This window comes from Vidua macroura, chromosome 3 (assembly GCF_024509145.1).
Source record: "Vidua macroura isolate BioBank_ID:100142 chromosome 3, ASM2450914v1, whole genome shotgun sequence".
NCBI classification, from domain to species: domain Eukaryota; kingdom Metazoa; phylum Chordata; class Aves; order Passeriformes; family Viduidae; genus Vidua; species Vidua macroura.
Window position 1 is genome coordinate 4588050 of NC_071573.1, and position 24551 is coordinate 4612600.

At 40.9% G+C, this 24551-nt stretch overlaps 2 protein-coding genes across 9 annotated transcripts in view; one reads left to right on the forward strand and one right to left on the reverse strand.

Annotated features, from left to right (window-relative positions):
• WDPCP (WD repeat containing planar cell polarity effector) overlaps positions 1 to 8607 on the reverse strand; it is a 149233-nt gene extending 140626 nt beyond the window's left edge. For all 8 annotated transcript variants that reach the window (XR_008436537.1, XM_053974594.1, XM_053974592.1 and 5 more), the window contains exons 1-2: positions 8546 to 8607; positions 5661 to 5742 (exon numbers count right to left, since the gene is read on the reverse strand). The gene's annotated coding sequence lies outside the window, so the exon portion shown is untranslated. The remainder of the gene's footprint in view (positions 1 to 5660; positions 5743 to 8545) is intronic.
• Positions 8608 to 8935: 328 nt separating this feature from the next.
• MDH1 (malate dehydrogenase 1) lies at positions 8936 to 20834 on the forward strand. The gene is made up of 9 exons (XM_053973920.1): positions 8936 to 9043; positions 14484 to 14582; positions 15384 to 15480; positions 16413 to 16588; positions 17897 to 18019; positions 18128 to 18304; positions 19414 to 19527; positions 19738 to 19827; positions 20194 to 20834. The coding sequence occupies exons 1-9, from the start codon at positions 9041 to 9043 to the stop codon at positions 20317 to 20319; spliced, it is 1005 nt and encodes a 334-aa protein (XP_053829895.1). The 5' UTR covers positions 8936 to 9040; the 3' UTR covers positions 20320 to 20834.
• The last annotated feature ends 3717 nt before the right edge of the window (positions 20835 to 24551 follow it).

Below are 24551 nucleotides of genomic sequence, written 5' to 3' on the forward strand. Positions count from 1 at the left end.
CAGGTTGGATGGGGCTTTGAGCAACCAGGTCTAGTGGAAGGTGTCCACAGTGCATTGGGCTTCAAAGGCCCCTTCCAGTCCAAACCACTCTGTAATTCTGTGACAAAAGCAGCAGGCAACTCATTGCAATTCACTGCAACTGGTCAAATTATTGGAACAAAAACTGGCAAAACAATGAATTGGGAAGCATCTACTTAAATACACAGCTCAGGTACGAAAGAGCAGAAACAGCTTTGTACATTAAGCTTTATATTTGTGCCTGCTGTTCTTTATACTTCTATTTAAGGAACAGTCAATATAATAATTAAGAAAGAAATTAATTTTTTAATTGATTATAAAATTGGAAATAATACCTGTAATGCCATGATTTTGAAGTCCATACACGCCTATTCTTCCAACACATATTTCTAATGCATTTTACAAGCCTTCCATTTCTCAAGCAAGACAAGCTCCACATTTACAAAACCGCCTAAGTGTCTTCCAAAAACGCAGGCTGTCCTTTACAGGTGCAGTTTTTAAAAGTTTAGTCATTTCTGTCTAAAAATTATGCTACCAAATGGTGTTGCTACACTGCAGTGGATACTCCTGTCTTCTCAGAGGCACATTCAAACAGATAATTATCTCTCAGATTTTATGCAATACAAGATAATGGATCACTCTACTCACTCCGAAGTTTGGGTACAACTGCCTGGGACCAACTACAATAGAAAAAAAAGACACTTTATCAATGTTCAGTAGGTCTCAGTTCCCATGAAAGGGGATGTGGCAACTCAGAGCCCACCAGTGGCCCTCAGCAGGCAAGCTGATGTCCAGCAGCACTGCAGAGGATTCCCAGCTTTCATGATAGAATCAGTGACATTCATTTAGCAAGGCCAGAGCCTAGCATTGCAGTTAAACGAATGGTACTGCTAATGACACTTCACTGATTTATGTCCCACACAGCTACGCTGAACAAATAAACCATCTGCAGTTTGCTGCTCTTCTGAGTTCTCTCTGCACGTTTCAAGTCCTTGAATCATATTCCTCTCCAGTCTAGTTTGTCAGGGAGTCACAAGTGGTCCAATTACACAGGCAAGTGACCCACTACTGCTAAAGAACTGCCTCTTGTGAAACTCCATGAAGGTAAGAAATATCACAGTATTGGCATTCTCCTGGGCACGACTCTATGACAGTCAAGTGCAAACAGAAAAAAGTAGCAGCAGGTGGAGAAGAGCCCTATTATATTTCTCTAAAGACCATAGATCTTATTTTTCCAACAGAAAAATGGCAGCTATCTTTGCTCTGGCAACGCTGAAATACTTAGATGGTAAGAAATATGTTCAAGCTAGTGATTTTATAAACCTTTTAGATACACTTTTATTCTTTCCCCCAAATCTTGTAAGCTGGGGATTCACTTCCAAAATAGCTTTCCTATTAAATACATCATATATAGGTTATAAAACCCCAGAAGGTTTAATCAGCACTTTTTTTACAGAAGTTCATTAATGGGTTTGCCAAATTACCCAGCCCAGAACTGTGTGTATATATTATTAAACCCTATTTTGAGTTTGCATATTACCTTCCTTAAGAGTGTATTAGTTCCTCTGTTTGGTGTTTTATATATTTACAAAGATACTCAAAACTTTTGTCTTATTAAGAGAAAAATTGCATAGAAAGAGAAAAACTTCTTAGGTAACTTTGGAATCTTTTAACTTGCAAATTAGCAATGAAAGCACTGAGATAAGTCTTTGGGAATATATTTGAAGTCTTAATGAAAGGGTCAGATTACAAAAAGCCATAGTGGGAGTATTATATGAGGAAGCTTTAAAGTTAGTTGCAGTGTATTAAAAAAACAACATTCAAATAAATTATTTTTCACTGCAGTATGCCAAGTTTTTGGAGATAGAATTAAAATTGGGCTTTCATTTTAGACCAAGTAAAGCATAATACTAGACTATAATACTGCATATACTAGTGAGATCCAAATGCCCATGGTGTTGCAAGAAAACATTTTCCCTCAGGCATTTGAAATGTAATGCTTCTTTAATATTCTCTGTTGGATATTGTTAGAATGGAATTTCAAATATTTCCTGCAATTTGAGTTAAAGATTACTGAATAATGCTGAGCAGCAGAAAATTTTTGAAGCATACATCTAAAGCTGGCATAGTAGCTTAACGTCCTGTTGTTTCTTGCTTTAGCAAAATTAATTTCTTCAGTCTTCAACCATGAATTCATGCACCACCTGGAGACACAAACCCATAATTTAACTGTGGTGTATTTCTAGCTCCCTTGCCTAATACACACTGAGGCCAGACCCTCTATGTCAGGCAACTATAACAGGAAAAGGCCATTTCAGAGCAATACTTTATATTCTCCCAAATCAGACAGTAAGCAACTTCAAAAACAGTATCTGGCCCATTATTGTAAATAAATGGGATTACAGGCCATGAAACAAAAGCACATTTTACTATATAGACAAGAGTAACACCTTTCTAATAAACATTCAAAAGGCTTTTATCCAATTAAGGTCCAATTTTTTCACCATATCTGTGGTAGTGCTTTACCATGGCTACTCTTTACAGGTAAGGGTAGAAGGCAAATTGAGCAAAAAGGCATTCTAAAAGGAAACTAGAAATCATGATTCCTGTTGCTTGATTACTGCATGGAGAAGCCTCCTTCATCCAAAGATGCACCACATTTCCACCATTTGTGTCATGATATAAGCAGTCAATTACCCAATTTTTTTTTTTTTTCTATGGCCATTGCTCCCTTCTCATTTATACTGGGCACATGACTACCCTGAGCTCAAATTAACTAATTCCTCAACACCATCCCAGCCTGACAGGACAACTCTAAATGACTTCATGACAGGCTCCAAATTTTCTAACACTTTCTTTGAGCATGAGCCTGAGGACCATTCTCATGGGTTCCAACATAATCCTCCCCAACAAACTAAAAAAAAAAACAACAAAAAATATATATGCATGCCTATTTTTGAGCAACAGGAAACTCCAAGTTCTGTAGCACTGGTATGGACAATAGAGTCCACGCAGATGGAATTAGGGGCCTACAATTTTATTCAGAGATGGGGTAGTTTAGCCCTACAGTGTGCAACTGAATGAATACAGGCATGTGCAGAGAGTACTTGTGTTTATGTGAGCAGAATGAATAAAGGCAATTTCTTCTTTCTTTACTCAAGTATCAGTAGACACTGAGTAAGGCCAGTATTATAAGCATATATGCTACTAAAGCACCCATAGACTCTGCTGCTGCCTAAAAATCTGTTTGGATAAGGTTTCCAAAAGCAGGCCAGACACCAAAATCAATCTGTTAAACAGCAGAAAAACCTCCATACAGGAAACAAAGCGTTTAATTGCCTCTTACATTTATTACTGATAAATTCATGTTTGAAAGTTACGTTTCACATATGAATAATGCCATTAAGATAAAAATTTATCAGTCTTTTCCATCTGTAAAGAATTATATTTTATACAATTAACTTCAAAAAACCAACACCATAAGACATCATTCTCCTTCCACCGGTATTTCTAGGGATATTTTCTTTGAAACACTATTCAATTCTTGGGAGAAGAAAGGAGAAAAAATTAGTTTGTATAGGGGCAGCTATTAAGAATTTGGCTCTGCAAAAATACAGAAATAAATTCACATGGATGTTGTAAAACAAGCTGAAATATTTTAAGCAAACTATGTGACCATAACTCATAGGAATAAGCCTAATGAGAAAAACTCTTGTAACTGTGCAAGAGATTTGGCATGGAAGAACATTCATCAGTCATTGTGACATGGAAAGGATGCATAAAGGAAGCAGATGGATTCAGCCATCTGCACTGCACCTAAAAAACGGAAAGTCATCATCATGGTTGCTAGCTTCTTGTTCAAAATGTATACCTTGATTATCAGGTTATAATGAACAAATGCAAAAGAAAGTCTTAAGAGAGAAAAAGCAAACATTTATTTTCAGTAGGACCCGTTTCCCTTGACTAAATGCTTACTTCATTTAAAAAACTCACAAGGACATCAGCTTAATGTTTACATCTCGTGGGGGGAACAGGTGCTGGTGATCATGTTGGGTTTCTTTTAATGTTGCAATGAATTAACTTTAAGAGTACAAGTTTTGCTTTGGTAGAACTTGAATTGTTACACAGGTCATCTCCTCTCTAGAATACCAGCCTGCCTCTTCTCCTCCAGACAGCGACATCAGTGAGTAGAAAACCCACACACTGCTGTCACAAAGTCTCTGTTCAACCAAGAGAAAGACAGATCTGTGTTAAGGTAGAAGAATCCAGTAACGCTACTTCTCATGCACCAGGAACACAACCCTTCTGTTCACTTGGCAATAATTCAGAGATCAACTTTGCTGAATTTACAGCCAACATGCCAAAGTCTTTGTGCCATGTCCAATGTGGTTGTTTGGTTTGTGGGTTGGCTTTGTTTGGCTTTGTTTTTAAACAGGGATTCTCTGTATCCCGGACCTTGTAACAACCATGAGAAGAAAACCCTCCAGAAGTGGTGCTCAGCTGGTGATGAGGATGGATCTTCCAGGGTCCCTCAGCTCTGGGGGTGCCACTTTGAAGCCACTGTGCCATCACCCCCTCTGCTCAGTGCTGGAGCCCTGAACTCCTTTGGGCACCAGAGGCTCAGATCTGACATGCACCCACACCAGAGGAGGCCTGAACTCTCAGTGTCCCCTGCCAAACCAACAATACCTGCTCGTACTATCGACCTACTTAGGGAAAACAAATAAAAAAGAACTTTCTGTTCACAATTTTTATTAATATTTGACTCATGAATAGTTCATAAAGACTACTAATACATATTACATGCAAGCTACAGATCATTTGTGTTTCTTCATAGGCAGCAGGCACATGAGCACAGGATGTGTTATTACATCCAAGCTACCTGTTAAAAAATGCTGAAGGCTGTAGAAACCAATTAATGATAATTACCCAACTTTAATTAAAAAAAAAACAACTAAGCTGTTAAGAAATTAAAAATAAGCAATAAAAAATTAAACCACTTTCACAGAAGGTAAAATTTCTCTTTTAGAAAGTTTTCACCACAACAAAAAACAAAATCTGGATTATAAATGGAGTCTATAGATTAGTTTCTTCATGACATTTAAGGTCCATACAGTACTACATGACTGAAGTTTAGAAATGAACAGTGGAAAATGATGTTTGGGACATTAGAACCAGAAATAAAAAAAAAAAAAACAACCCTCTAATTTTCTAAACCATGATTTTAATCGTTCTTGTTCATATCTATATATTTTTAAAAATATATTACAGATTTCTCACATACTTTACAAAATAACTTCTGATCCTCTTAATTCTATTTCAGTATTTTTTGTATTGTTTTACCTTATTTCTGAAAAATCTCTTACTATTATTCCCTTGGACCAGAACGCAGAAGAGATTTACAAAACTATTTCAATTCTAGCATTTCTAGGTTTGAACCTGGCCACTATATAGTTAATTTTTCTTACATAGTCTTGTGCATTTTAAATGTTAAATATATCACACAGACTTAGCTACAAGAGACATGACTTGGTAACAACAATTGTAAGTAAATGCATAAGATAAAAAATCTGTATTAGACATAGAGAGGATGATAAAAAGAAAACTTCGCAAATTATTGGAAATTAAGTGTAAAGACTTACCTAAAAATATTCATCAGTTTCTATAGATGGCAATGAAGTAAAAGATAATCCCATCCAAAATACAGTTAAAGAACACAGCCAGCTGTTAACAGAAAATAATTAATTTTAAAATATTTTTTTAAAAATTAAAAGATAATTCTGGCAGACTACCTCTCAAAACTACTAGTTGCCTTGAAAAATAATACTTAATCCCCTGAAAATGGAGATTAAAACATCTTAGTACTTCAGTGTGTTGTTTAATTACCGATTTCCACGTAATTCAGTATCTTTTGAGTGCAAAAATTGCAAAGTGTATTTGAAAGTTAGCCAAGAGCCCAATTCACACACACACTAAATTTCCATTACTTCATTTGCACGTACTGTTTCTATTTATGCAGCTTTCTGGCTTACAGTGCTGCATGAAAGACCCATACTAATGAAAAATTGGGGTGCGTTAAAGAATATTTTTTAAAATTACATTTAAATTTTGCTTGGAAAACATCAAAGCTTAAGAAGTAGAAACAAAATTTAAGAAGAAAATACTAGAACTGTTAAGTTTTGCTGACTTTATAAATTACATCACGTGCATAAAAGGCAATATTTTATGGTCTCTTCAGTTAAATCAGCGCAGACAACAACTGAGTCCAATTTGGACTAATTATACTGGGATTGAAAATAAACTGATTAACATGCTTGTGACAAATAAAAGCATTTACACGTGGCTTTGCATCAAAACAAATCACTTTAAACACAAAGTAACAAGATTTGTTGTTATCTCCAACAGCAAATAATTCCAGGAGCACAGGCTTGGGCAAAAAAAAGGAGCAAGAATAAGAAAAGTGTTACCTACTGAAAAAAAGTTTGAAAGTTTCAAGTTAAGCTCTTAACTGAAATCCATTAAATCAATACAATCTGCTATCCTGACACAGACAAATCAATTTACAGCCTGCTAACATTGATTTAGCTGAAAATTGATAAGAAATCAATTAAACTTGAGCCAATTATAGTCAGTGGAAATTACCTTATGTGGGTCCACATCAGGTTTTGTGTATATTTAAATCTTAAACAATCTTAAATAGTGTTAATTAACGTCTGGGTGCAGAAAAGGTTAAGAGTCACCGGGGTGAAGCATCTTAGGGCATTCAGGAAACTGTGTGTTCAACAAGCTCCCTCCTCCTTTCCAAGCTTCCCTCAAGCCAGCGCTCAGCTCTGCTTGCAGCTATCTGGCTTTCAAACTCCTGCACGGAAGGGAGCTTTGGGTACAGGCTTCATTCCTGAACAACGCGCGGTTCTGGAGCGATAGAAATCGGCGCAGCTCGGGAACCGCAGCAGAGCCGGCAGGAGCGCGCCTGCTCTCCCCGGCCCCGGGCAGAGGCCCTCGGGTCCCCGAGGCTCCTTCCAGCCACGGCACCCTCCGAGCTGCGCCGAGAGCACGACCGGCAGCAGGACCCGCGGGAAAGGGAGCACTTGGCAGGAAAACTTGCATTTTATGCCCCCTGACCTAAAGGGGCGCCTTCCCTTTTCTGTCGCAGGACCGAAGAAGAAATGGCCCCAGTATACATGCTACTTACATTTTTTTTTAAATACTACTATAAGGACTAGAGTAATATTTCAAATTGCCTCAGTATACATGCTCCTTACATTTTTTTTTAATACTACTATAAGGACTGGAATAAGATTTCAAATTGCCTCAGTATACACGCTCCTTACATTGCTTTTTCATTAAATACTACTATAAGGACTGGAATAAGATTTCAAATTGCCTCAGTATACACGCTCCTTACATTGCTTTTTTATTAAATACTACTAAAAGGACTAGAATAAGATTTCAAATTGCCTCAGTATACATGCTCCTTACATTGTTTTTTTTTTTAATACTATTATAAGGACTAGAGTAATATTTCAAATTACCTCAGTATACAGGCTCTGTACATTGTTTTTTTTTTTAAATACTACTATAAGGACTGGAATAAGATTTCAAATTGCCTCAGTGTAACAGGCTCCTTACATTTTTTTTTAATACTACTATAAGGACTAGAGTAATATTTCAAATTGCCGCAGTATACACGCTCCTTACATTGCTTTTTCATTAAATACTACTAAAAGGACTAGAATAAGATTTCAAATTGCCTCAGTATACATGCTCTTACATTGTTGTTTTTTTTTTTTTTTAATACTACTATAAGGACTGGAATAAGATTTCAAATTGCCTCAGTATACATGCTCTTACATTGTTTGTTTTTTTTTTTTTAAATACTACTATAAGGACTGGAATAAGATTTCAAATTGCCTCAGTATACATGCTCCGTACATGGTTTGTTTTTTTTTGTAAATGCTACTATAAGGAGTGGAATAAGATTTCAAACTAATCCTGCAGAAAAACACAGGGGCAAGTGAGACCTGCACAAAACACTTAACTAACAGGGAATCCTGTCAGGACCTGAGGGAAATGAAAAATCACCTGTGCTATCCTTTTGCATCCTAACGAGAGTTTATGAAGCTCTCTGCTGATGTATTTATGCCGGTACCAGCCTCCCTTACAGCCAGACCAAAGGAATTTACTTCACTCAACAATTCGAAATACAAGTAAACGAGCAGCTTTATTTTTGTACGAGCGATCGCTACTTTAGCCACGCAGTTCTACCAGCGGAACAGCGCAGGTAAGCTCCCAGCTTTCCCTGAAAATAAAAAAAGGAAAGGACCAAGCAACAGGAGGGCAGGATTTCGCGGAGCGCCGGAGGAAGCCGTGAGGGAGGGAAACGCGCGGGAAACGCGAGGGGAACGCTCTGCCCGCCCAGGGCTCGCGGCTCCGGGATGCCCCGGGCTCGCGGCTCCGGGATGCCCCGGGGGCTGCCCCGCCGGGCACGGCAGGGCAGGGCAGGGCCCGGCCGCGCACTCGCACCCACCGAGCGCTCCGGGTTCGCGGGGCGGGAGCGGCGCCGCCGGCACCGGGGCCTGTCCCGCGCGTCACCGCAGCAACCGCGCGCGCCGCCCCCCCCGCGCATGCGCCGCCGCCGCATCCCCGCCGCTAAGCGCGCATGCGCCGTCCGAGAAGCCCGCGCTTGCCGCAAGCCCCCGCCCCTCCCAGCCGCGCGTCGCCCCCTAACGGCCCAACCCCTCCGGCGCCGCGCGGCTCTTCAATGAATGGGGCGAGGTGGGGAGAGGCAACCGCCAATGGCGTGCGGGGGCGCGGCGCGTCGCTCCCGGGGCACGATGGGAGTTGCAGTTCTTTCCGGCAGGCGAGCGGCGCTAGCCGCGGCGACCGCGACTACAACCCCCAGGCGGCCGCGCGCGGCCGCGCGCCCCGCCCCCCCGCGGCACCTCGGCGCAGCGCTGCCACGGCCGCAGTCGCGCCGCAGAGGTGACCTCGAGCAGCGAGCGGACCCGCAGCTCCCGCAGACATGGTCGGTACCGGGCCCGCGGCGCTACCGCTCCCCTCGGGTTCCTTCGGCTTGGGGCAGGGAACTCCGATAGGCGGAGGTGACCCCGAAATGGCGTCGCCTTCCCCGCCTGGCCGCGCTGCTCCCGGGAGGGCCCGGGGAGTGAGGGGCAGGGGTGACCTGGAGGTGGTCGTGGCGCCCAGAGAAGCCGGGCCTGGCGGCGCCGCAGGGCTCTCCGCAGCCCCCGCGGAGCCGCGCCGGGGTGACCTTCCAGGCGGGGACGTGGGGTGGGTGCCGGCCTGGCGGCGGCTCTGCCTCTCCCTGTCCCCAGGGCCCTGCGGGGGAGGACGGGATGTGCCCCCGTCGGAACGCAGCGAACCTCCCCGTGCGGGGGCTGGCACTCCGAAGGGGCTGATCGCGCCTTTTCCCGGCGCCTCGGCTGCCAAAATTGCCTTCGGGAGACGGGGGCTGTCAGCGCCTTCGTTCGTGAGGCGTGAAAGGTTTTGGTGCGGTTCTGTGTTAGCTCAAGGGAAAGTGCTTGTGCAATGTCTTTATTGGTTCCTGCTTGCTGTCGGAAATCCAGCTGTTTGTTCAGACTCTCGAGATTGTCAAGGAGTCCTTCTAGTTCTGCCCTGAGGTTACAGAGGTGAACTGCAGTGCTTTGCTTTTCTGCAGCATGTGTACATATAGATATATAAACCTGCACAGAGACCTTGCTTTCCTTTCTAGGCGTGAAAACATCTCTATGTTTTTTTAGACCCTGTTACTCAAACCTTCACTTTCAATATTTTGCTATAGAAAGGATGCTTGCATGCTCTGAAACGTGGCTTGTTTCAGCTATACCCTAAAAATACCAAAATCTGTAAACTTTATCCTTCTTTTTCACTCTTTCTATTTAAAATGGGGATTTGCAGGAGTGACAACATGACAGCAAGCTCTAGTTTGCATTTGAACTCTCAAAGCATTGAGACATGGATGGGCTGGTCTCACAAGAACTTTGATATCCAGACTTTTCAGAATGTCATTATTTTTATCTTGCTTTTGCTATTCAGTTTATGCATGTGATGTTAGGCAGAGGCTTTAAATTTCTGAAATAAAACCATCTATCAGTGCGACCACCATTAGCTCAATGAAATGGAAAAAGTTTTACAGGGCACCTGTATCAAGGTCGTTCCTTGAGGAAGGAATGCCTTTGGAATTGCTTTGGTCTCTGAACCGCAGCGCTGCTGCTGTTCCTCAAGTGCACAGCTGCCTTGCTGAGACTTTCTGCTCCGTTACCAATCATGTTTATTGTCCCCACATCTCTGCTTTAAAGAAGGGAGAGCAAAGGGAAAGTTCTTTAAGCAAACTCTAGACTTTGGAAGAGATAAAAATATTTTTTAATGATTAAGTAATTATTGTAAAGCAAGGTGGGATAACTTAGTTGGCTGGAATAACGTCCAATATTCAGGAATAATGTTAAGCTGGTGGTATTTTATAGACGAGCTTATCAGCAATAATCTTTATAGAGATCTCTCATAACTGCAATTAGCAATGCAAAAATCTATCACTTGTGTAGTCAAGATGTTCCTGTCACAACATTTGATAGGTTGTGAGTTATCTTTTACTTACCCTTGTAACCTCCTGAATCAGTTTTGCAGTGCAGTGCTGTTTGCAGGTATGGCACTAATGTTTGAGGTCTGCTGATATCAGCTGTAATCACAGAAATAACTGAGGCACTGAGTTCTTAAACCAAAATGTGTGGGGAGGGCGTTAAGACCTCAAATTCCTCACTTGATATTGGAGGCTTTGCTTTTTATCTGTGGTAGTTTAGGAGGGGGAGAGATCCTACATTTGCTGGATTAGATGAAGAAGGGTACGTGGGGATGCAATGGTCACTTGCTGGGGCTTTTTTCCCTCATCCTTTTTATCATTACTTTTGCTACTCTTTTATTTTCCTAAAGCTTTTTAACTATGCATCAGTTGAATGTGGAGTGGGGAAGGCTTTGGAACAAAATGGTTCAGCTGGTTGTTGCTTAATTTGTCCTCTAGTTCCTGTGTACCTGAGAGTGAGTAAAGGTCACCCCTGCAGTTACCACGGCATGAAAGTCCTGCAGGAGCCAAGTCACGGGTTAAAGTGTCTGGACATGAATGTCTGGAACCTACAACTTCTATTGGGGAGCTTCTCATCTCTCTAAAAGTAGCCTCAGACACTCAGTGAGGCCAATTTTAATATGAAATGTAAGGTTTTTTTGGTGAAAGTTACCCACATTTTGTAAGCAGCAGAACGTTTTTGGTTTGTTAATCCAGCTTCTGGGTTTAAGAGAGAGCATGGAAATTTGTTTGATGCGAAATCCACACAATTGGTGCAGGGGTAAAAGGGTCTGGGGAATGCACTGAATCCAATGTACTGAAAGTTTGAAAAGGAAAGACAAGAGGCAGCACTCCTCACCATATTTTAGCTTGTGTGTTTTCCTCCTCCAGCCCCAAATGGGGGCCAACAGGAAGGATGGTAGTAAGCAAACATAATTATGTTGAGAAGGAGGAGCTGAGTCATGACTGAAGGTTTGAGGGGTTTTTTTAGAAACTAAATGCTACGTTTGTCTCAGTAAAAAAAATAATAAATAGTCATATTTCTTATCTTTTTATCTTCTACTCCTTCCCTGTCCTATTGTTATGCTGAACACTCACCATAATGCTAGAGGATAAGTTGGCATTTTTTATGTTTTAATCAGACTGGCTTATAAAGTTCATAGACTGGAAAAAAAATCTCTTTTCCTGTCCCCCTTTTGTGACACTACTTTAGAAGAAAGAGCCCTAAAATCTTTCTTCTATTCACTGGAAATTCCTAAATCAATTCACAACTGATTTAAGATACCTTATAAATATAAAGAAAACATGTTTTGCTGCTACCTGTGTGAGTTCTGGAATAGCTTAGCATGGGATCACTTTTTATATGATGGGTATTTTGCCAGGCCAAGCTTTTGCAGCAGTGTAACTTTTCAGTACTTATTTTACTAACTAATGTGGTTAGCTGCCTTAAAAGAGTGTTCATTGTTCCATTTATATAAATAAAATGTAGATTCTTCTTAGAAATATGCTGAAAAGTTGGCTTGAAAATTTGATACGCATCTAAATCCATGCTGCCCATCATCATTCAGATGTTAGCGTACATTTCCCTGCTCAAGAATAGAGTACCAGAACTAGTTTTGAGATTTAAACCATCAAGAATTGATTGTCTTGCTCTCCTTCCCCTCATAGTGGAGTTTGGATGGAGTTAGAGGGGTGTCACTCATAGTAGGAAGAGTTCAAAAGAGAATAATAATGCACTTCAGCACCATGTAACGGGCAATTGGGTAACGAGATATTTAAAGAATCATTCCCATAATGAAGGCCAGGTCTAAATCTGCGACTTCAGTAGTTTACCTTCATCATTTATGCTCTGATTTTATCTAGTATGTGATAAAATGGGGTAGGTAGCCTAATTTTTTTCATTACCTAACACTAGTGTGATGCAGCTGTGCTTGGCTGGTCGCTTCTGCAGAGAGAATACACTGGAAGCCCCACATGGTTTTCCTATAAATATCAGTGACAGGAATACTGGTTGGAAAGGATCTGTAGAGGTCATAGAGTCTGTCCTCTTTCTTGCTCCTTGTCTGGAAGTTGTCTAATCCAGCCTGACAGGCAGACTTTTGCCACTGATAGATCATGTCATAGGTGTTGTGGTCTGGGCCTTGGAAACTGCCAGGAGTGAAGGTTATACAGACCCTCTGGGTACCCTGTTCTGCTGCAGCAGTACCACACAACCAAGAGTTTTTCTCTTAATTTGTAGCTGTTGCACCCTGTTCTGCCACTGCTGAGAGGTGTTGGGGGCAGTGTTATTTTTCTCTGTGAAGGTGTGGTGGTCTGCTGTTAGATCCCCCTTATCCTCTGCCTTTCCAGACTATGTCCAGCACCCTCAGCCTCATCTTGCAGACCACAGAACCATACAGAACTCAGGTTTCCAGAACTGGACTCAGTATTCCATCTGCAGTATCACCAGCACTGAGTGCAAGGCGTGTCTTTGCTCTGCAGCTTTTCATAATGTAGCCCAGAATGCAATTAAATCACTTCTTTCACATTCAGTTCTGCCTAGTCTGTATCTCAAATGATCATCTTTTAATTTTCTGAGGAAGTGGGCTTGGCATTCCAGCAGGCTGGTCAGTCTGCTTGTTCCTGTCCTAGCACAATCTGCCCCAGCCCTATTGCCCCTAAAGAAAAAGGGAAATACAAATAACAGGTTTACGAAATACTGGGTTAGTAATGTCCTTTGCCACGTGGACCATTTTCATAGAATCGTAGAATGCTTTGGGTTTGAACAAACTTTTAAAGGTCATTGGTCCACCTCCCTGCATTTGGCAGGGACATCTTCAACAAGACCAGGTTTTTCAGAGACCTGTCCAGTTTGACCTTGAATGTTTCCAGGGGTGGGGCAACCACCACTTATCTGGACAATCTGTGCCAGTGTTTCACCATCTTTATTGTAAAGCATTTATTTCTTATCTTGGTCTGTCCTCTTTTAATTTTAAAACTATTGCCCCTTGTCATTTCATAACAGGCCCTACAAAAAGTTTGTCCTACTCTTTTTCCTAAGTCCCCTTTGAGCATTGAAAAGCCATCCTGGTACCTTTTCTTCTCCAGGCTGACCAACCCAAACTCTCGCAGCCTTTAATTCTCAATACTAAATAACATCTGGATTTCTCCCAGTCCCCATTCTGCTTAACAAAGTGTCATTTTGCTACAGGGCAAGCCCTTATTCCCCTCTTATTTGCAATATAGTAGCATTTTGGCAGTCTTCTCCCAGTCTTTTGGAGTTTTGGGTCAGTTTGACAAAAAACAGTTGTATTATGGATAGTCGTGTCTGTATTTGTTCATAATGTAGCTTTTGTCTGTGGATTAGTTAAATTTGCTGCCTAACAGTTCAGTGAGGCAGTAGGTTTAAGTCCACTAAATTCTTTGGTTTCTGGCATTCAATAAGTCTTTGCTTGCAAATAAGCATTCAAAGTGCTTAATGGGAACAGCCCTTGAAATTGAAAGAATCTGAAAACCAGTCAAGTGTCACAGCTCGTGAAACTTCTGTAGTAAATTTCAAGTACGAATGGGTAGGGTGTATGTTGTATTGTCTTATGTTAACAAGGCAGTGTTAAAGGGAATGCAAAATTTTTCAAATACATCGTTATTCCTGGCATTTTGCAAGTTTTCCAGGAGCAATTCTTAAGGATCTTTTTTGCAATTGTGGTATGTTTCTGTAAAACCAACAGGGAAATTGTTGGTGGTTCTAGCAGAACCAGAAGTGTGATCCCAGGGGCTGGGGCTGATCTGCCTTTAGGCACACGCTTTCATCCAGGTTAAATAATCCTAACGTTCTTGCTGCAGTAATTTATCTTTTAACTGCCATGAGGCTGAGGTGTGGAGCTGTGGGTAAGGCTGTGTCATTTCCTTGCAGGGTGAACCTGTCAGAGTGCTGGTGACTGGAGCAGCTGGGCAGATTGCTTACTCGCTCCTCTACAGCATTGCCAAGGGCGATGTCTTCGGCAAAGACCAGGTAACTCTCACACTGAATTCACAGAATCACCAGGTTGGAAGAGATCTTCAAGATCATGCCCTAACACCTCAACTAACCCATGGCACCCGGTGCCACATCCAGTCTTTTTTTAAACACATCCAGGGCACTTCCCTGGGCAGCCATTCCAGAACTGTATCACTCTTTCCATGAAAAGCTTTTTCCTAATATCCAACCTTGGCACAGCTTGAGACTGTGTCCTCTGGTTCTGTCAGTGCTGCCTGGTGAAAGAGACCAACCTCACCTGAGCACAACCACCTTTCAGGGAGTTGTGGAGAGTGACAAGGTCACCCCTGAGTCTCCTCCAGGCTGAACACCCCCAGCTCCCTCAGTGGTTCCTCACAGGAATTGTGTTCCAAGCCCCTCTCCAGCCTCGTTGCCTCCTCTGGACGTGCTCAAGCATCTCAATGTCCTTCCCAAGCTGAGGGGCCAGAACTGGACACAGCACTCGAGGTGCAGCCTCACCAGTGCCAAGTACAGGGGAAGGATGACCTCCCTGCTCCTGCTGGCACAAGGAATGAATGAATGTCAGAACTGCAGTGCCTGAGACTGGTTTCCTCATAGACACTCGCAATGGTTTACCAATGTGCGAGTAATTTCTTCTTTAAGTGGGGAAAATGGGAGTTCTGCTCTGTTGTGCAAGCTGTCAGTTGTTGGTTGTGCTGAAGTTGTTTTCTGCGAATGGGTTTTAAATCTTGCACGAGGTAACAGCTGAGTACAAGACAGATTCATTTTCAAAATGCATTGTGCCCAGCTTGGACTAAACCTTTTCTTTCTTTCCAGCCTCTTATTCTTGTGCTGCTGGACATCACTCCTATGATGACGGTACTGGAAGGTGTGGTGATGGAGCTGCAGGACTGTGCTCTGCCGCTGCTCAGAGGTGGCCAAAACAATTTTTTCTTATACCTACAAGATGCTGCAGTACAATTCTTGCATTTATGAGTCTGTGTAGCTGGCAGGAAGTTAGGCAGAAGAAAATCTTAGATGATCCTTCGTTGGTTTTGTATTGTGTGGAATATAATCAATTTAACTTAGCCTGTAAGCTAGGAAGAATGACATCAAATAGGTTTTGTGAACATAATTGGCAATGCAGATACCTGGGTTTATATCATCTAATCCTGGGCTTTCAGCCTGGACAAGGAATTGTCAGATACTTGTGCATATATGCATTGAATTCTGGCCCAGCCAGGAAATATGTATGTCATTGCTATATTATGTATATGATACTTATTTCAAAATTTAAAAAAAAAACCCTAATTTAATCTTAAAAATATCTTCTGTATAAAGATATAAGATAAAAATCCTCAAGCCATGTAAACAAGCTGAGTTCTGATCGTTCAAACAAGCAGAAAAAGGGAGCAAGTAGGAGTTAGTGTAATTACTATAACATGTGACAAAAAACATGTAGGTAACAGCTCTTGTACAAATCAAACCTTCTCTGCTTTTAATTGGTAAGGGGGCAGCAAAACTTGACTTGTGTTGGTCCTTTCCACTGAAATTTTATTGTAAAAGTAAAGAAAAGCATATGTACTTATATACACATCTTTAGAGGCAAATGAAATGTATCTTTTTACACAGATTTCTCTGTTTTCCACCTCAGATAAATATTTGTATATAAAACCCATTTACTGGGATGTATTTAATCTGTGGAGGTAGGGCCAAATGACTGTTACTTGTATTTTTGGAAGGGGAAGGTGGTGGTCTTGTCAGATTAGATTATATACTGTTTATGCACAAAAGAATATTCCTGTTAGCACTATGCCATGAGTATTTATCTTGCTGAATTCTTTTCCCCCTTTCCTTTTTTTTTAGAGGTCATTCCAACAGACAAGGAAGAAGTTGCATTCAAAGACCTCGACATAGCAATTCTGGTTGGCTCCATGCCAAGGAGAGAGGGCATGGAGAGGAAGGATTTACTCAAAGCAAATGTGAAAATTTTCAAGTCTCAGGGTGCAGCCTTGGACAAGTATGCCAAAAAGACTGTCAAGGTGAATATAGGAACTGAATTTAAAACATTAATTCTCTGCTATGTGGAGATCTGGATACATTGTAGAAGAATATTGCTCAAGCAGGAGCCTGTTCAGTGTGGGCATTCCTTTCCTTATGTCCTGGAAAACAGAGCACAGTCAAGGGTAGATAAGAAACAGAATGTTAAATAGGTGGATGCTTTAGTCATTAATTTGTTTGGTGAAAAAGGTGAGTCTTACATTGTATTGCTGTATTCCACACATACTCTGAACTGGTTACCACCAATTTTAAAAGCAACCCCATAAAACTGTATTTAAAAAAAACCCACAATCTTTTGCATGTTATCACTCTTCTCTAGGAGAACTGAATTAACTAAATGCATCTGCCGCCTTCATATCCATCTGTGTCCTTTAATATAATGACCCTTAACTTCAGTATCGATATGGAATTACAGTTGCACAAAAATCGGCTTTATTTAGGTTGTTTGCATCTCACTTGGAGCATTAGAAGATTTTAATTGTTCTCTCTCAGATTCCTTCAGCTCAGTTAATGGGATCATGTGGCTGCTCTCCCACTGCTCTTAATCTCAGACCCAGACTCCAACTGTGCTTTGTAACTGACTTTTTAATGTCTGCTGATGAACTTCCTACGGCTTCTAAAGACATGTTTGCTTCTTTATCCAGTTGGAATAAAAACTATCAATATGACTATTGCAGAGTAGTGGAAAATTTACTGAACTCACTTTCAAAAGGAGAAATACAAAGGGAGGTTTGCAGATCAGCTTGTGTGATTTAGAGTATATGGAGTTTGACATAAGTCATTCGAGGCACAAATGAAGGATGAATAAAAATCAGTTTTGCATAGTAATAAATTGATCTAGGTTGAGGCAGTGTTTTACTTCTAACTGCCTATGAACATTGAGATAAGTAACTGTTCTGGCTTTCTTAATTATAAAGCAATTATATAAAACAGTGGCAGCCAATCCAGAAAGCATTTAAAAGTGGTTGGTTAAAAGTGTGCTTGGTCTGTCCCCCTATATCTGGAAGCCAGGTTGTAGGTCAGTGTACAAATCTCCCTAGAAGTCTTGTTCCCTTTCACATTGGATGTCAAGTTAAAGAAAATACCTACCTGGAAAATATTTTTATGTGCAGTTATAGAAGATTGAGTGACTACGAATGACACACTTAAAAAACAATCTTGTTGAAGACAACCAAGAGATTAGAAAACTTAACTTTTAGATAGCTTCTTTGAAGGCCAAGCAGTGTATTTCACTGAAGGGAGGTGTTTTGCAGAAATACCTACTTCAGCTTTCCTTTTTTCATTCTTAGGTTGTGGTTGTTGGGAATCCAGCGAATACCAACTGCCTGATTGCATCAAAGTCAGCCCCATCCATACCAAAGGAAAATTTCAGCTGTTTAACTCGTTTGGATCACAACAGAGCCAAATCTCAGGTAAAAAAGGGCCTATTGTGTTATCTCTGCTAAATACAAACAGAGCAATGCTTTCAAAGAAACTTGTAAATTGAGAAGCTGCAATGGACATCTTTAATTTCCAATTAGATTGCTCTGAAACTTGGTGTGACTGCTAATGATGTGAAGAATGTCATCATCTGGGGCAACCACTCCTCCACTCAATATCCTGATGTTAACCATGCGAAGGTAAATGTGAAAGGAAAGGAAGTTGGAGTCTATGAAGCTATAAAAGATGACAGCTGGCTGAAGGGAGACTTTATCCTGGTAAGAAAATTTTTTTTAATGGTTATTCTGTGCTTGTGCTTTCTCCTAACCTCATCTGAAATTGTAAACAATGTAACTGATGTAGTGAAGCAGCTCTTTTCTCTCACTAGAATAAGCCATCTTCAGATATCATGTTGCTATCAGTTATTTGCCCTTGGAAAATTCAAGGCTGGAAAGTCTATGTAACTTCCGTTAGAAAAACTGGGATGCTAAAATGATTCAACAAAGAGTTTTGATCATAGCTCATGTGAAACTTGTGTGACACAGGAACACCACTGGCATTTCACTATGGTGACTTTTTGGGGCAGTTTTGTGGATGAAGTGGGGTGATTGATTTGATGCTCCCTACCCACCAGAAAAGGCCAGCAACTCTTTCCCTGCTCATGCATGTGCACAGACACACACACACAATTTCCAGTTCTAAATATGTGGCGTTATCAGCACCATTTCTGAAAAGGAATCTGAAAAATCTAGGAAATGCCTGCAAGTGTCTTAATATAGGGTAGTAATAAATAATAATCTAAGTTAGTGAAACAAAATAATGGTACTAATTAATCAAGACGACAGGCTACCTAAGTGGAATATGAAGGGAAATGGGTTACTAAAGCCCTAGATGAATAAAGCTTTACCAAAACTATTAAATTTAAAAACTATTAACTTGAGTATGGTGAGGTACATTCAGCTATCTTCAATAATTAAATTAATTGTCTGCATTAAGTATTGTAGGATTGAGACCAGCAAGTGTTTCTCATTGGTATTCAGCAGTTGACAGTTTGTTGCTCAAGATAGCTGCTACTGTTGACATGCAGAAAGTCTCCTGGTGGGAAAAGCTTGAGACATCTGGCTGGTATGAGAGTAGTCAGCTAGCTGTAAAGTTGAGGAATGAGCCTCTGAAACATTGTTGCAGTTGTGTTGGCAAAACTCTTTTAGCTTGTATTTCTGGATTGTATACTATGTTTGCTTAGTTAAAGAACTGTATCTTCACTGATAAAATTAAATAATTACATTCAACTGTCTTTCTTGATGTCATTTACTAACAGCATGCAGACCAAGCCATGTTTTTGCTGCTTTACAATTTAGTTATGGTTGGGTTTTTTTCTTAATTGCAGACTGTTCAGCAACGTGGAGCAGCTGTTATTAAGGCCAGGAAGCTGTCCAGTGCCATGTCAGCTGCCAAAGCTATCTGTGATCATGTGAGGGACATCTGGTTTGGCACTCCAGCGGTAAGATGTGGCTATTAAAGTGCTTGTTTGCCTAATGCTTTCATTTTGTGCCCACCTCACTGACCTCGAGTGTCTCTGTGTTCAGAGGAAAGAATCTGTCTTTTTCTGGAGTAAGTTGTGTCACAGGAGATAAAGGATATTGAAAATTTGAAAATTTTGCCTGCTTCTAGCAGTGAAAAATGTCTTCATCTCTGACTTTTCTGGTTTCAGGGGGAGTTTGTTTCAATGGGAGTAATTTCTGATGGCAATTCTTACGGTGTTCCTGAAGACCTGCTGTATTCATTCCCTGTTGTGATCAAGGTAACTAGGCTGTATTCAAATCCATATCTTCTGCAAGACCTATTAAACTGTCATGTGAGTTTGTTAGCAGCAGTGTGGGACTGCAGTTGCTGGGATGTGGGCGTTTAGCAGTCTCTCTTTCACAGAGAGGACTCTTATTAACCAAGTTAAGTTAACTTGATTGTCAGCTAAGTGCTGGTAGACAAGTACTATCTGACTTGACTAGCTGGTGCTGGTTGCATTCTTTATCTGAAATAAAATTAACTTCTGCCTGATGTGGTTCTTAGGGCCATAAGCTGTATTCTTATGCCACAAAGTTTCCTTCATGCAGACTGAATGAAGCCTGTTCTTATATGGAGGGCTTTTTATTTGCTTGTTTTCAATCAGGACAAGACCTGGAAGTTTGTTGAGGGTCTTCCTATTAATGATTTTTCTCGTGAGAAGATGGATCTTACTGCTAAGGAGTTAACTGAAGAGAAGGAGACTGCAGTGGAATTCCTCTCCAGTGCATGACTAGGTCAGGAGGAAATACAAAATCATTTCAGAGTGGAAGAATCGAAAAGCCGTCTGTAGGTCTGCTACCAAACACCAATACTGTATCCAAGTCAGCTGTCTGTGGCCATTGTGCATTTTAAAGTTCATATGCTTACTGGTACTGTCGTGCCTCTTGAGTTATTAGCAAAATATTATTAAAGAAGTAAAACTAGTTTGTTGACCAAAGTTTTTGTCCGTTCAATACTAGTTGCTTTCTGTGTATGGTACAGGATAATTGTTTGCCTCGGCCTTGGCTACTAACGCACAATCTGAGTTTTGATTAGAATTTGGCACCCCTGGAACACGTCCTAGTCCGTGATCACTTCAGCTGCCTCTGTCTCAACTGAAAATGAAATTAGAATGCCAGTAATTCTCCTTGAACTGATAGTTCAGTGACCCAAGTCCATCACTGGACAGACTTCAAGTAAACACATTTCACTCTGGTTATGCTTACAATGTTTGTCAGTAGAAATATTAAAAGTTGTTCAATCAGATACTGGCTAAGAGTAGTCTGTTGCACTTTATTTGCATGTTTTAGTTATGTAACTAACACTATTTGATAGTACAAGATAAAAAACCTTGAAAGCCTATTTTAGGAAACTGAGGGAAACTAGTTTAAGCTTTAAGCATTACTAGCTTTTGTAATGATTAACATTTCCCTTTGCCTGAGTTGGTGTCTGTCCTGTTCTAATAGCACTTTCTGCCTTGTACTAAAGTAAATCTTGGTCTATCATATCTGGAGTCATCTCATTTTTCTTTTTTGGTTTGTTTTCATTTAATGAGGATTTGAACAACAGAACTTCTTTGACAAGAAAAGGAAAGGTTAAACTGAATTATAAGCAAATTGAATGGTTTCTTTGTGGATTTACCAGCCAGAATATAAAATAAATCAGCAAACATCAATAAGCTTATCCATAAAAGTAAATCTGCTGTCAGAATATTACTGTACCTTTTAAGTACAGTGACAATGATGCAGCAGAGACTTATTATATGTAGAGGTGAAAGGGGAGAGAAGCATTTCAGGAAATGGGAATGTGCTGCAGCACAGGGCACAGTGAGTGAATGCCATGAATGCTTATGAAGCAGCTGTTGCAAGCATTTAATCATTTCCGCAGTCTTAAAAATAGACAGGAAGTATACACAGTTGTATTTTTTTCACTGTTTTTCTCATTCCTCTGAGCCCCTTAGAGTTTAGTTTTGAGGAGAAAATTTAATGTACCTGTCTTTTCATGACAGTTTGGGCACTTCTACAGAAATTAGGGAGGGAAAAAAAGCTGCCAATGTGTTGGCTGCCTTCTGGCAGTTCCATGGAAAGTCAGTAAAATCTCATTTCAACGTGAGCTCAGGGCTCAAAGGAATTAATTGCAGTAATTACCATGCTACAATTTATTTTAAATTAAGGTATTTTTGTAGTGAATGTTAGAGGAGATGGCTCCAGTGCACATTGTTCCTTGGTGTAAAAAGACTAAGTAAAGGAAAAAGTGCACATCTATGCCTGATAAATATAAATAAGGGATAATAAATGCTGCTGCTGTGCTTTGTGCCATACCTATTGTAGCATCACCACATAAGGAATTAGCTTTAAGAAAGAAAATCTGGTAGATCTGGCTCTTCAGGGCTTTTTGATGTCTATTTTAAAGCAGCCTTCTGCAGGAGACAACTAATTTCTTGTAAAGTAATGCTTCTAACAATGTATCAGAACACTTGCATTGGAAGCTCTGCACTTGATAGAGTATCTCTCTCCTGATACACTGAACTCCAGTTAACAGTTGCACTGACATTTACCTCCTCATGCTGAGTGTTAAGTACTGTTTGTGTTCCCTCCACACTTCCGTGAGCCAGTTGAACAGGGAATCTCTCACCTGCTCATTGTCCAAATGCTATCCTGTTACTTACAAGCTACCACATGATGAATATTCTTTGTATTGGAAGTTTCTCTCCAGTTACAGATGAGGTATTTCCAGGACATAAAGTCTTTCTGTGCAGTAAAGGCTTTCACATCCATTCTTTACTTCTCCAGGTACATTGATTTCTCCAAGAGAACAAAAGCTAGGACTTCAAGCAGCAACTCCTGAGAGAGTACACACAAGCATTCTTTGAGAAACAAATCCTAGGGGAAATTCGGGCTGGAATTGTCAGATCCACTTCTGGAAGGTTTCTAGATGGAGCAGCTGAGAACATTAGGGCTCCTGACTGAGTCTGTGTGTCAGCAGAAAGCCTCCCAGGGAAGACTGTCAGCCTGGCTGGCATGCCTTGTCGTGGAACACCAAATCCCTACATCCCAAATCCTCCCTTCGTGCTCCTGAAACTGCACAAGGCAGGCTGCTAATCTGATCTCTTTGTGCTTTCTTGACAGCTTTCCATTCCCAGCAAGAATTCTTTAGAGAGGGAAAAGAAATAAAGCTTTTCCCCAAATGAACAAAAAAAACGGATTCCAAGTTTGTCTCACATCATCATTCTTCTCCCAGAACAGCTGTTCCTGCTATTTCTTACAGTAACTCAGGTGAAGTTGGAAACCCCAGATCTAACAAATTAGTCTAAATCAACATTATACTGGTACTCACCACAGAGCTTCACCCCTGGGCAGAGTTATAAGGCATCACATCATATCCAGTCAATAGGTTTGAATCTCACTTTCTTCAAGGGAAGGCAGGAGAACTTCTCTGGCAAGTGCTTTCAGAGCACTGGATTTACAAACCCGAGGAAAGGTGTCCTGAATGAGCTTGTTAGAATGATTTCCTGTTTTTCTTCCTCCCCTCCAACCTCCCAATCCCCATTTCCTGTAGTTTAGGACCTTTTTTACATCTATAGACACATTTTGAATTCCAAGTATTCCAAGAATTATATATTTAGAATGCCAAGAATTCCAAATCCTAGAGGATAGCTATACCTCAGTAGTAATAAAAGAGGAAGTTACATAACTGTAACTATTTGCAGCTTAAACAGCAGATATTTTAAGTACCACATTTTATTTAAAAAAAACCCATTCCAACAGCTCTTTAAGTGGCAGCTTTACATAGCAGTGTGATAAATGCTGCTGAATTAGAACAGAAGCTGAGCAGTCAGCTGCTTAAAATATAACTCTGTAACTGCAGGTAAATAGAGAAGTGAACAGATAGAGATGCAGTCTTCAGCTTAGCCACAAATAAGCCCATTGTTTTGATTTTACAGAATCTTTAATTAATTTACAACTAAAAACTTAATTGCACAGACGCTTTCTTTTTTCAAGTCTGCTAACCATAATCATCAATGCCAAGACCACCTCAAATCCTAAATAAATTATATAATAAATAAATACAAATAAAAGTAATTTTACAGTGCAAGTTTTCTTGGAGCCTCCAGATGGAGCTAGTAGAGAGGGAGTCAGACTGGGAAAACTTTTTCTCCTCAACCTGGAAGCCTGGAGAATAAATACCTGTCCATGAGAAAGCAAACAAATCTCATTCTGCAAGGGACTGGGGCCAAGGAAAACTCTTGGAGAGGGAAGGTTTTGACAAAATATGCACATTCTCACCTGTGTGGACACCTGTCTCCATGCCATTGAGATATCTACATGAAAGGTGGCTTCTCCAGGACAAGGAGAGTAACCTTTGGATGCACTTGGCACTACCCTTGCTTGAAAGATGCCCCTCTCTTCCGCTTCCCAGGAAAAACAACACTTGAGATCAAGTGATAAATTCAGGAAACAAGTTCTGCTGTTGGCTCTGCAGGAGCCCACAGCAGCCAGATGACCTGTCTTTGCCCCTCAGCTTCTTGTAGCAGATATTTGCAAGAGAAGTTGAAAGCCCTGGCTGGAGGATGCTGTTTGAGGCGTGGTCACTTTCCTTTGCAAGTGCTTTGGAGAAGGTGGGATGGCCGTGCACCAGGGGACACTGGCCTGAGAGGCGAGTGGAGCAGGAAACACAGGCATCTCTTCATCAGCAAGCAGACCACAAGTAATCCTGACCCATTAACTTCTCCTGACTAGAGAAGTTAAATCCAGATGAAGATGGCTGTGCTACTTTTGTGGGCTTTCAAGAGAAAAGCATAAATCCTCCTTGTTATGAAATACCATCATGAGAAAACCGAACGCTGTTTGGTAACTTCTCTTTGGTGTGGTCTGGTGCTGGTGCAGAGCAGAGCACGATAAACATCTGCCTCTTCTGAGAACCAGGAGCTCTGCCTTCCTGAGGAGAGGTGAAGGAGGTGAGCCAGAGGCCACCTCTGTGTGT

Bases quoted from the DNA above. Each gene is read 5' to 3' on its own strand.
- MDH1 (XM_053973920.1), top strand. The intron at 14,583-15,383 runs GTAACTCTCACA...CTTTCTTTCCAG, and splicing joins ATGTCTTCGGCAAAGACCAG to CCTCTTATTCTTGTGCTGCT. The intron at 18,020-18,127 runs GTAAAAAAGGGC...ATTTCCAATTAG, and splicing joins ACAACAGAGCCAAATCTCAG to ATTGCTCTGAAACTTGGTGT.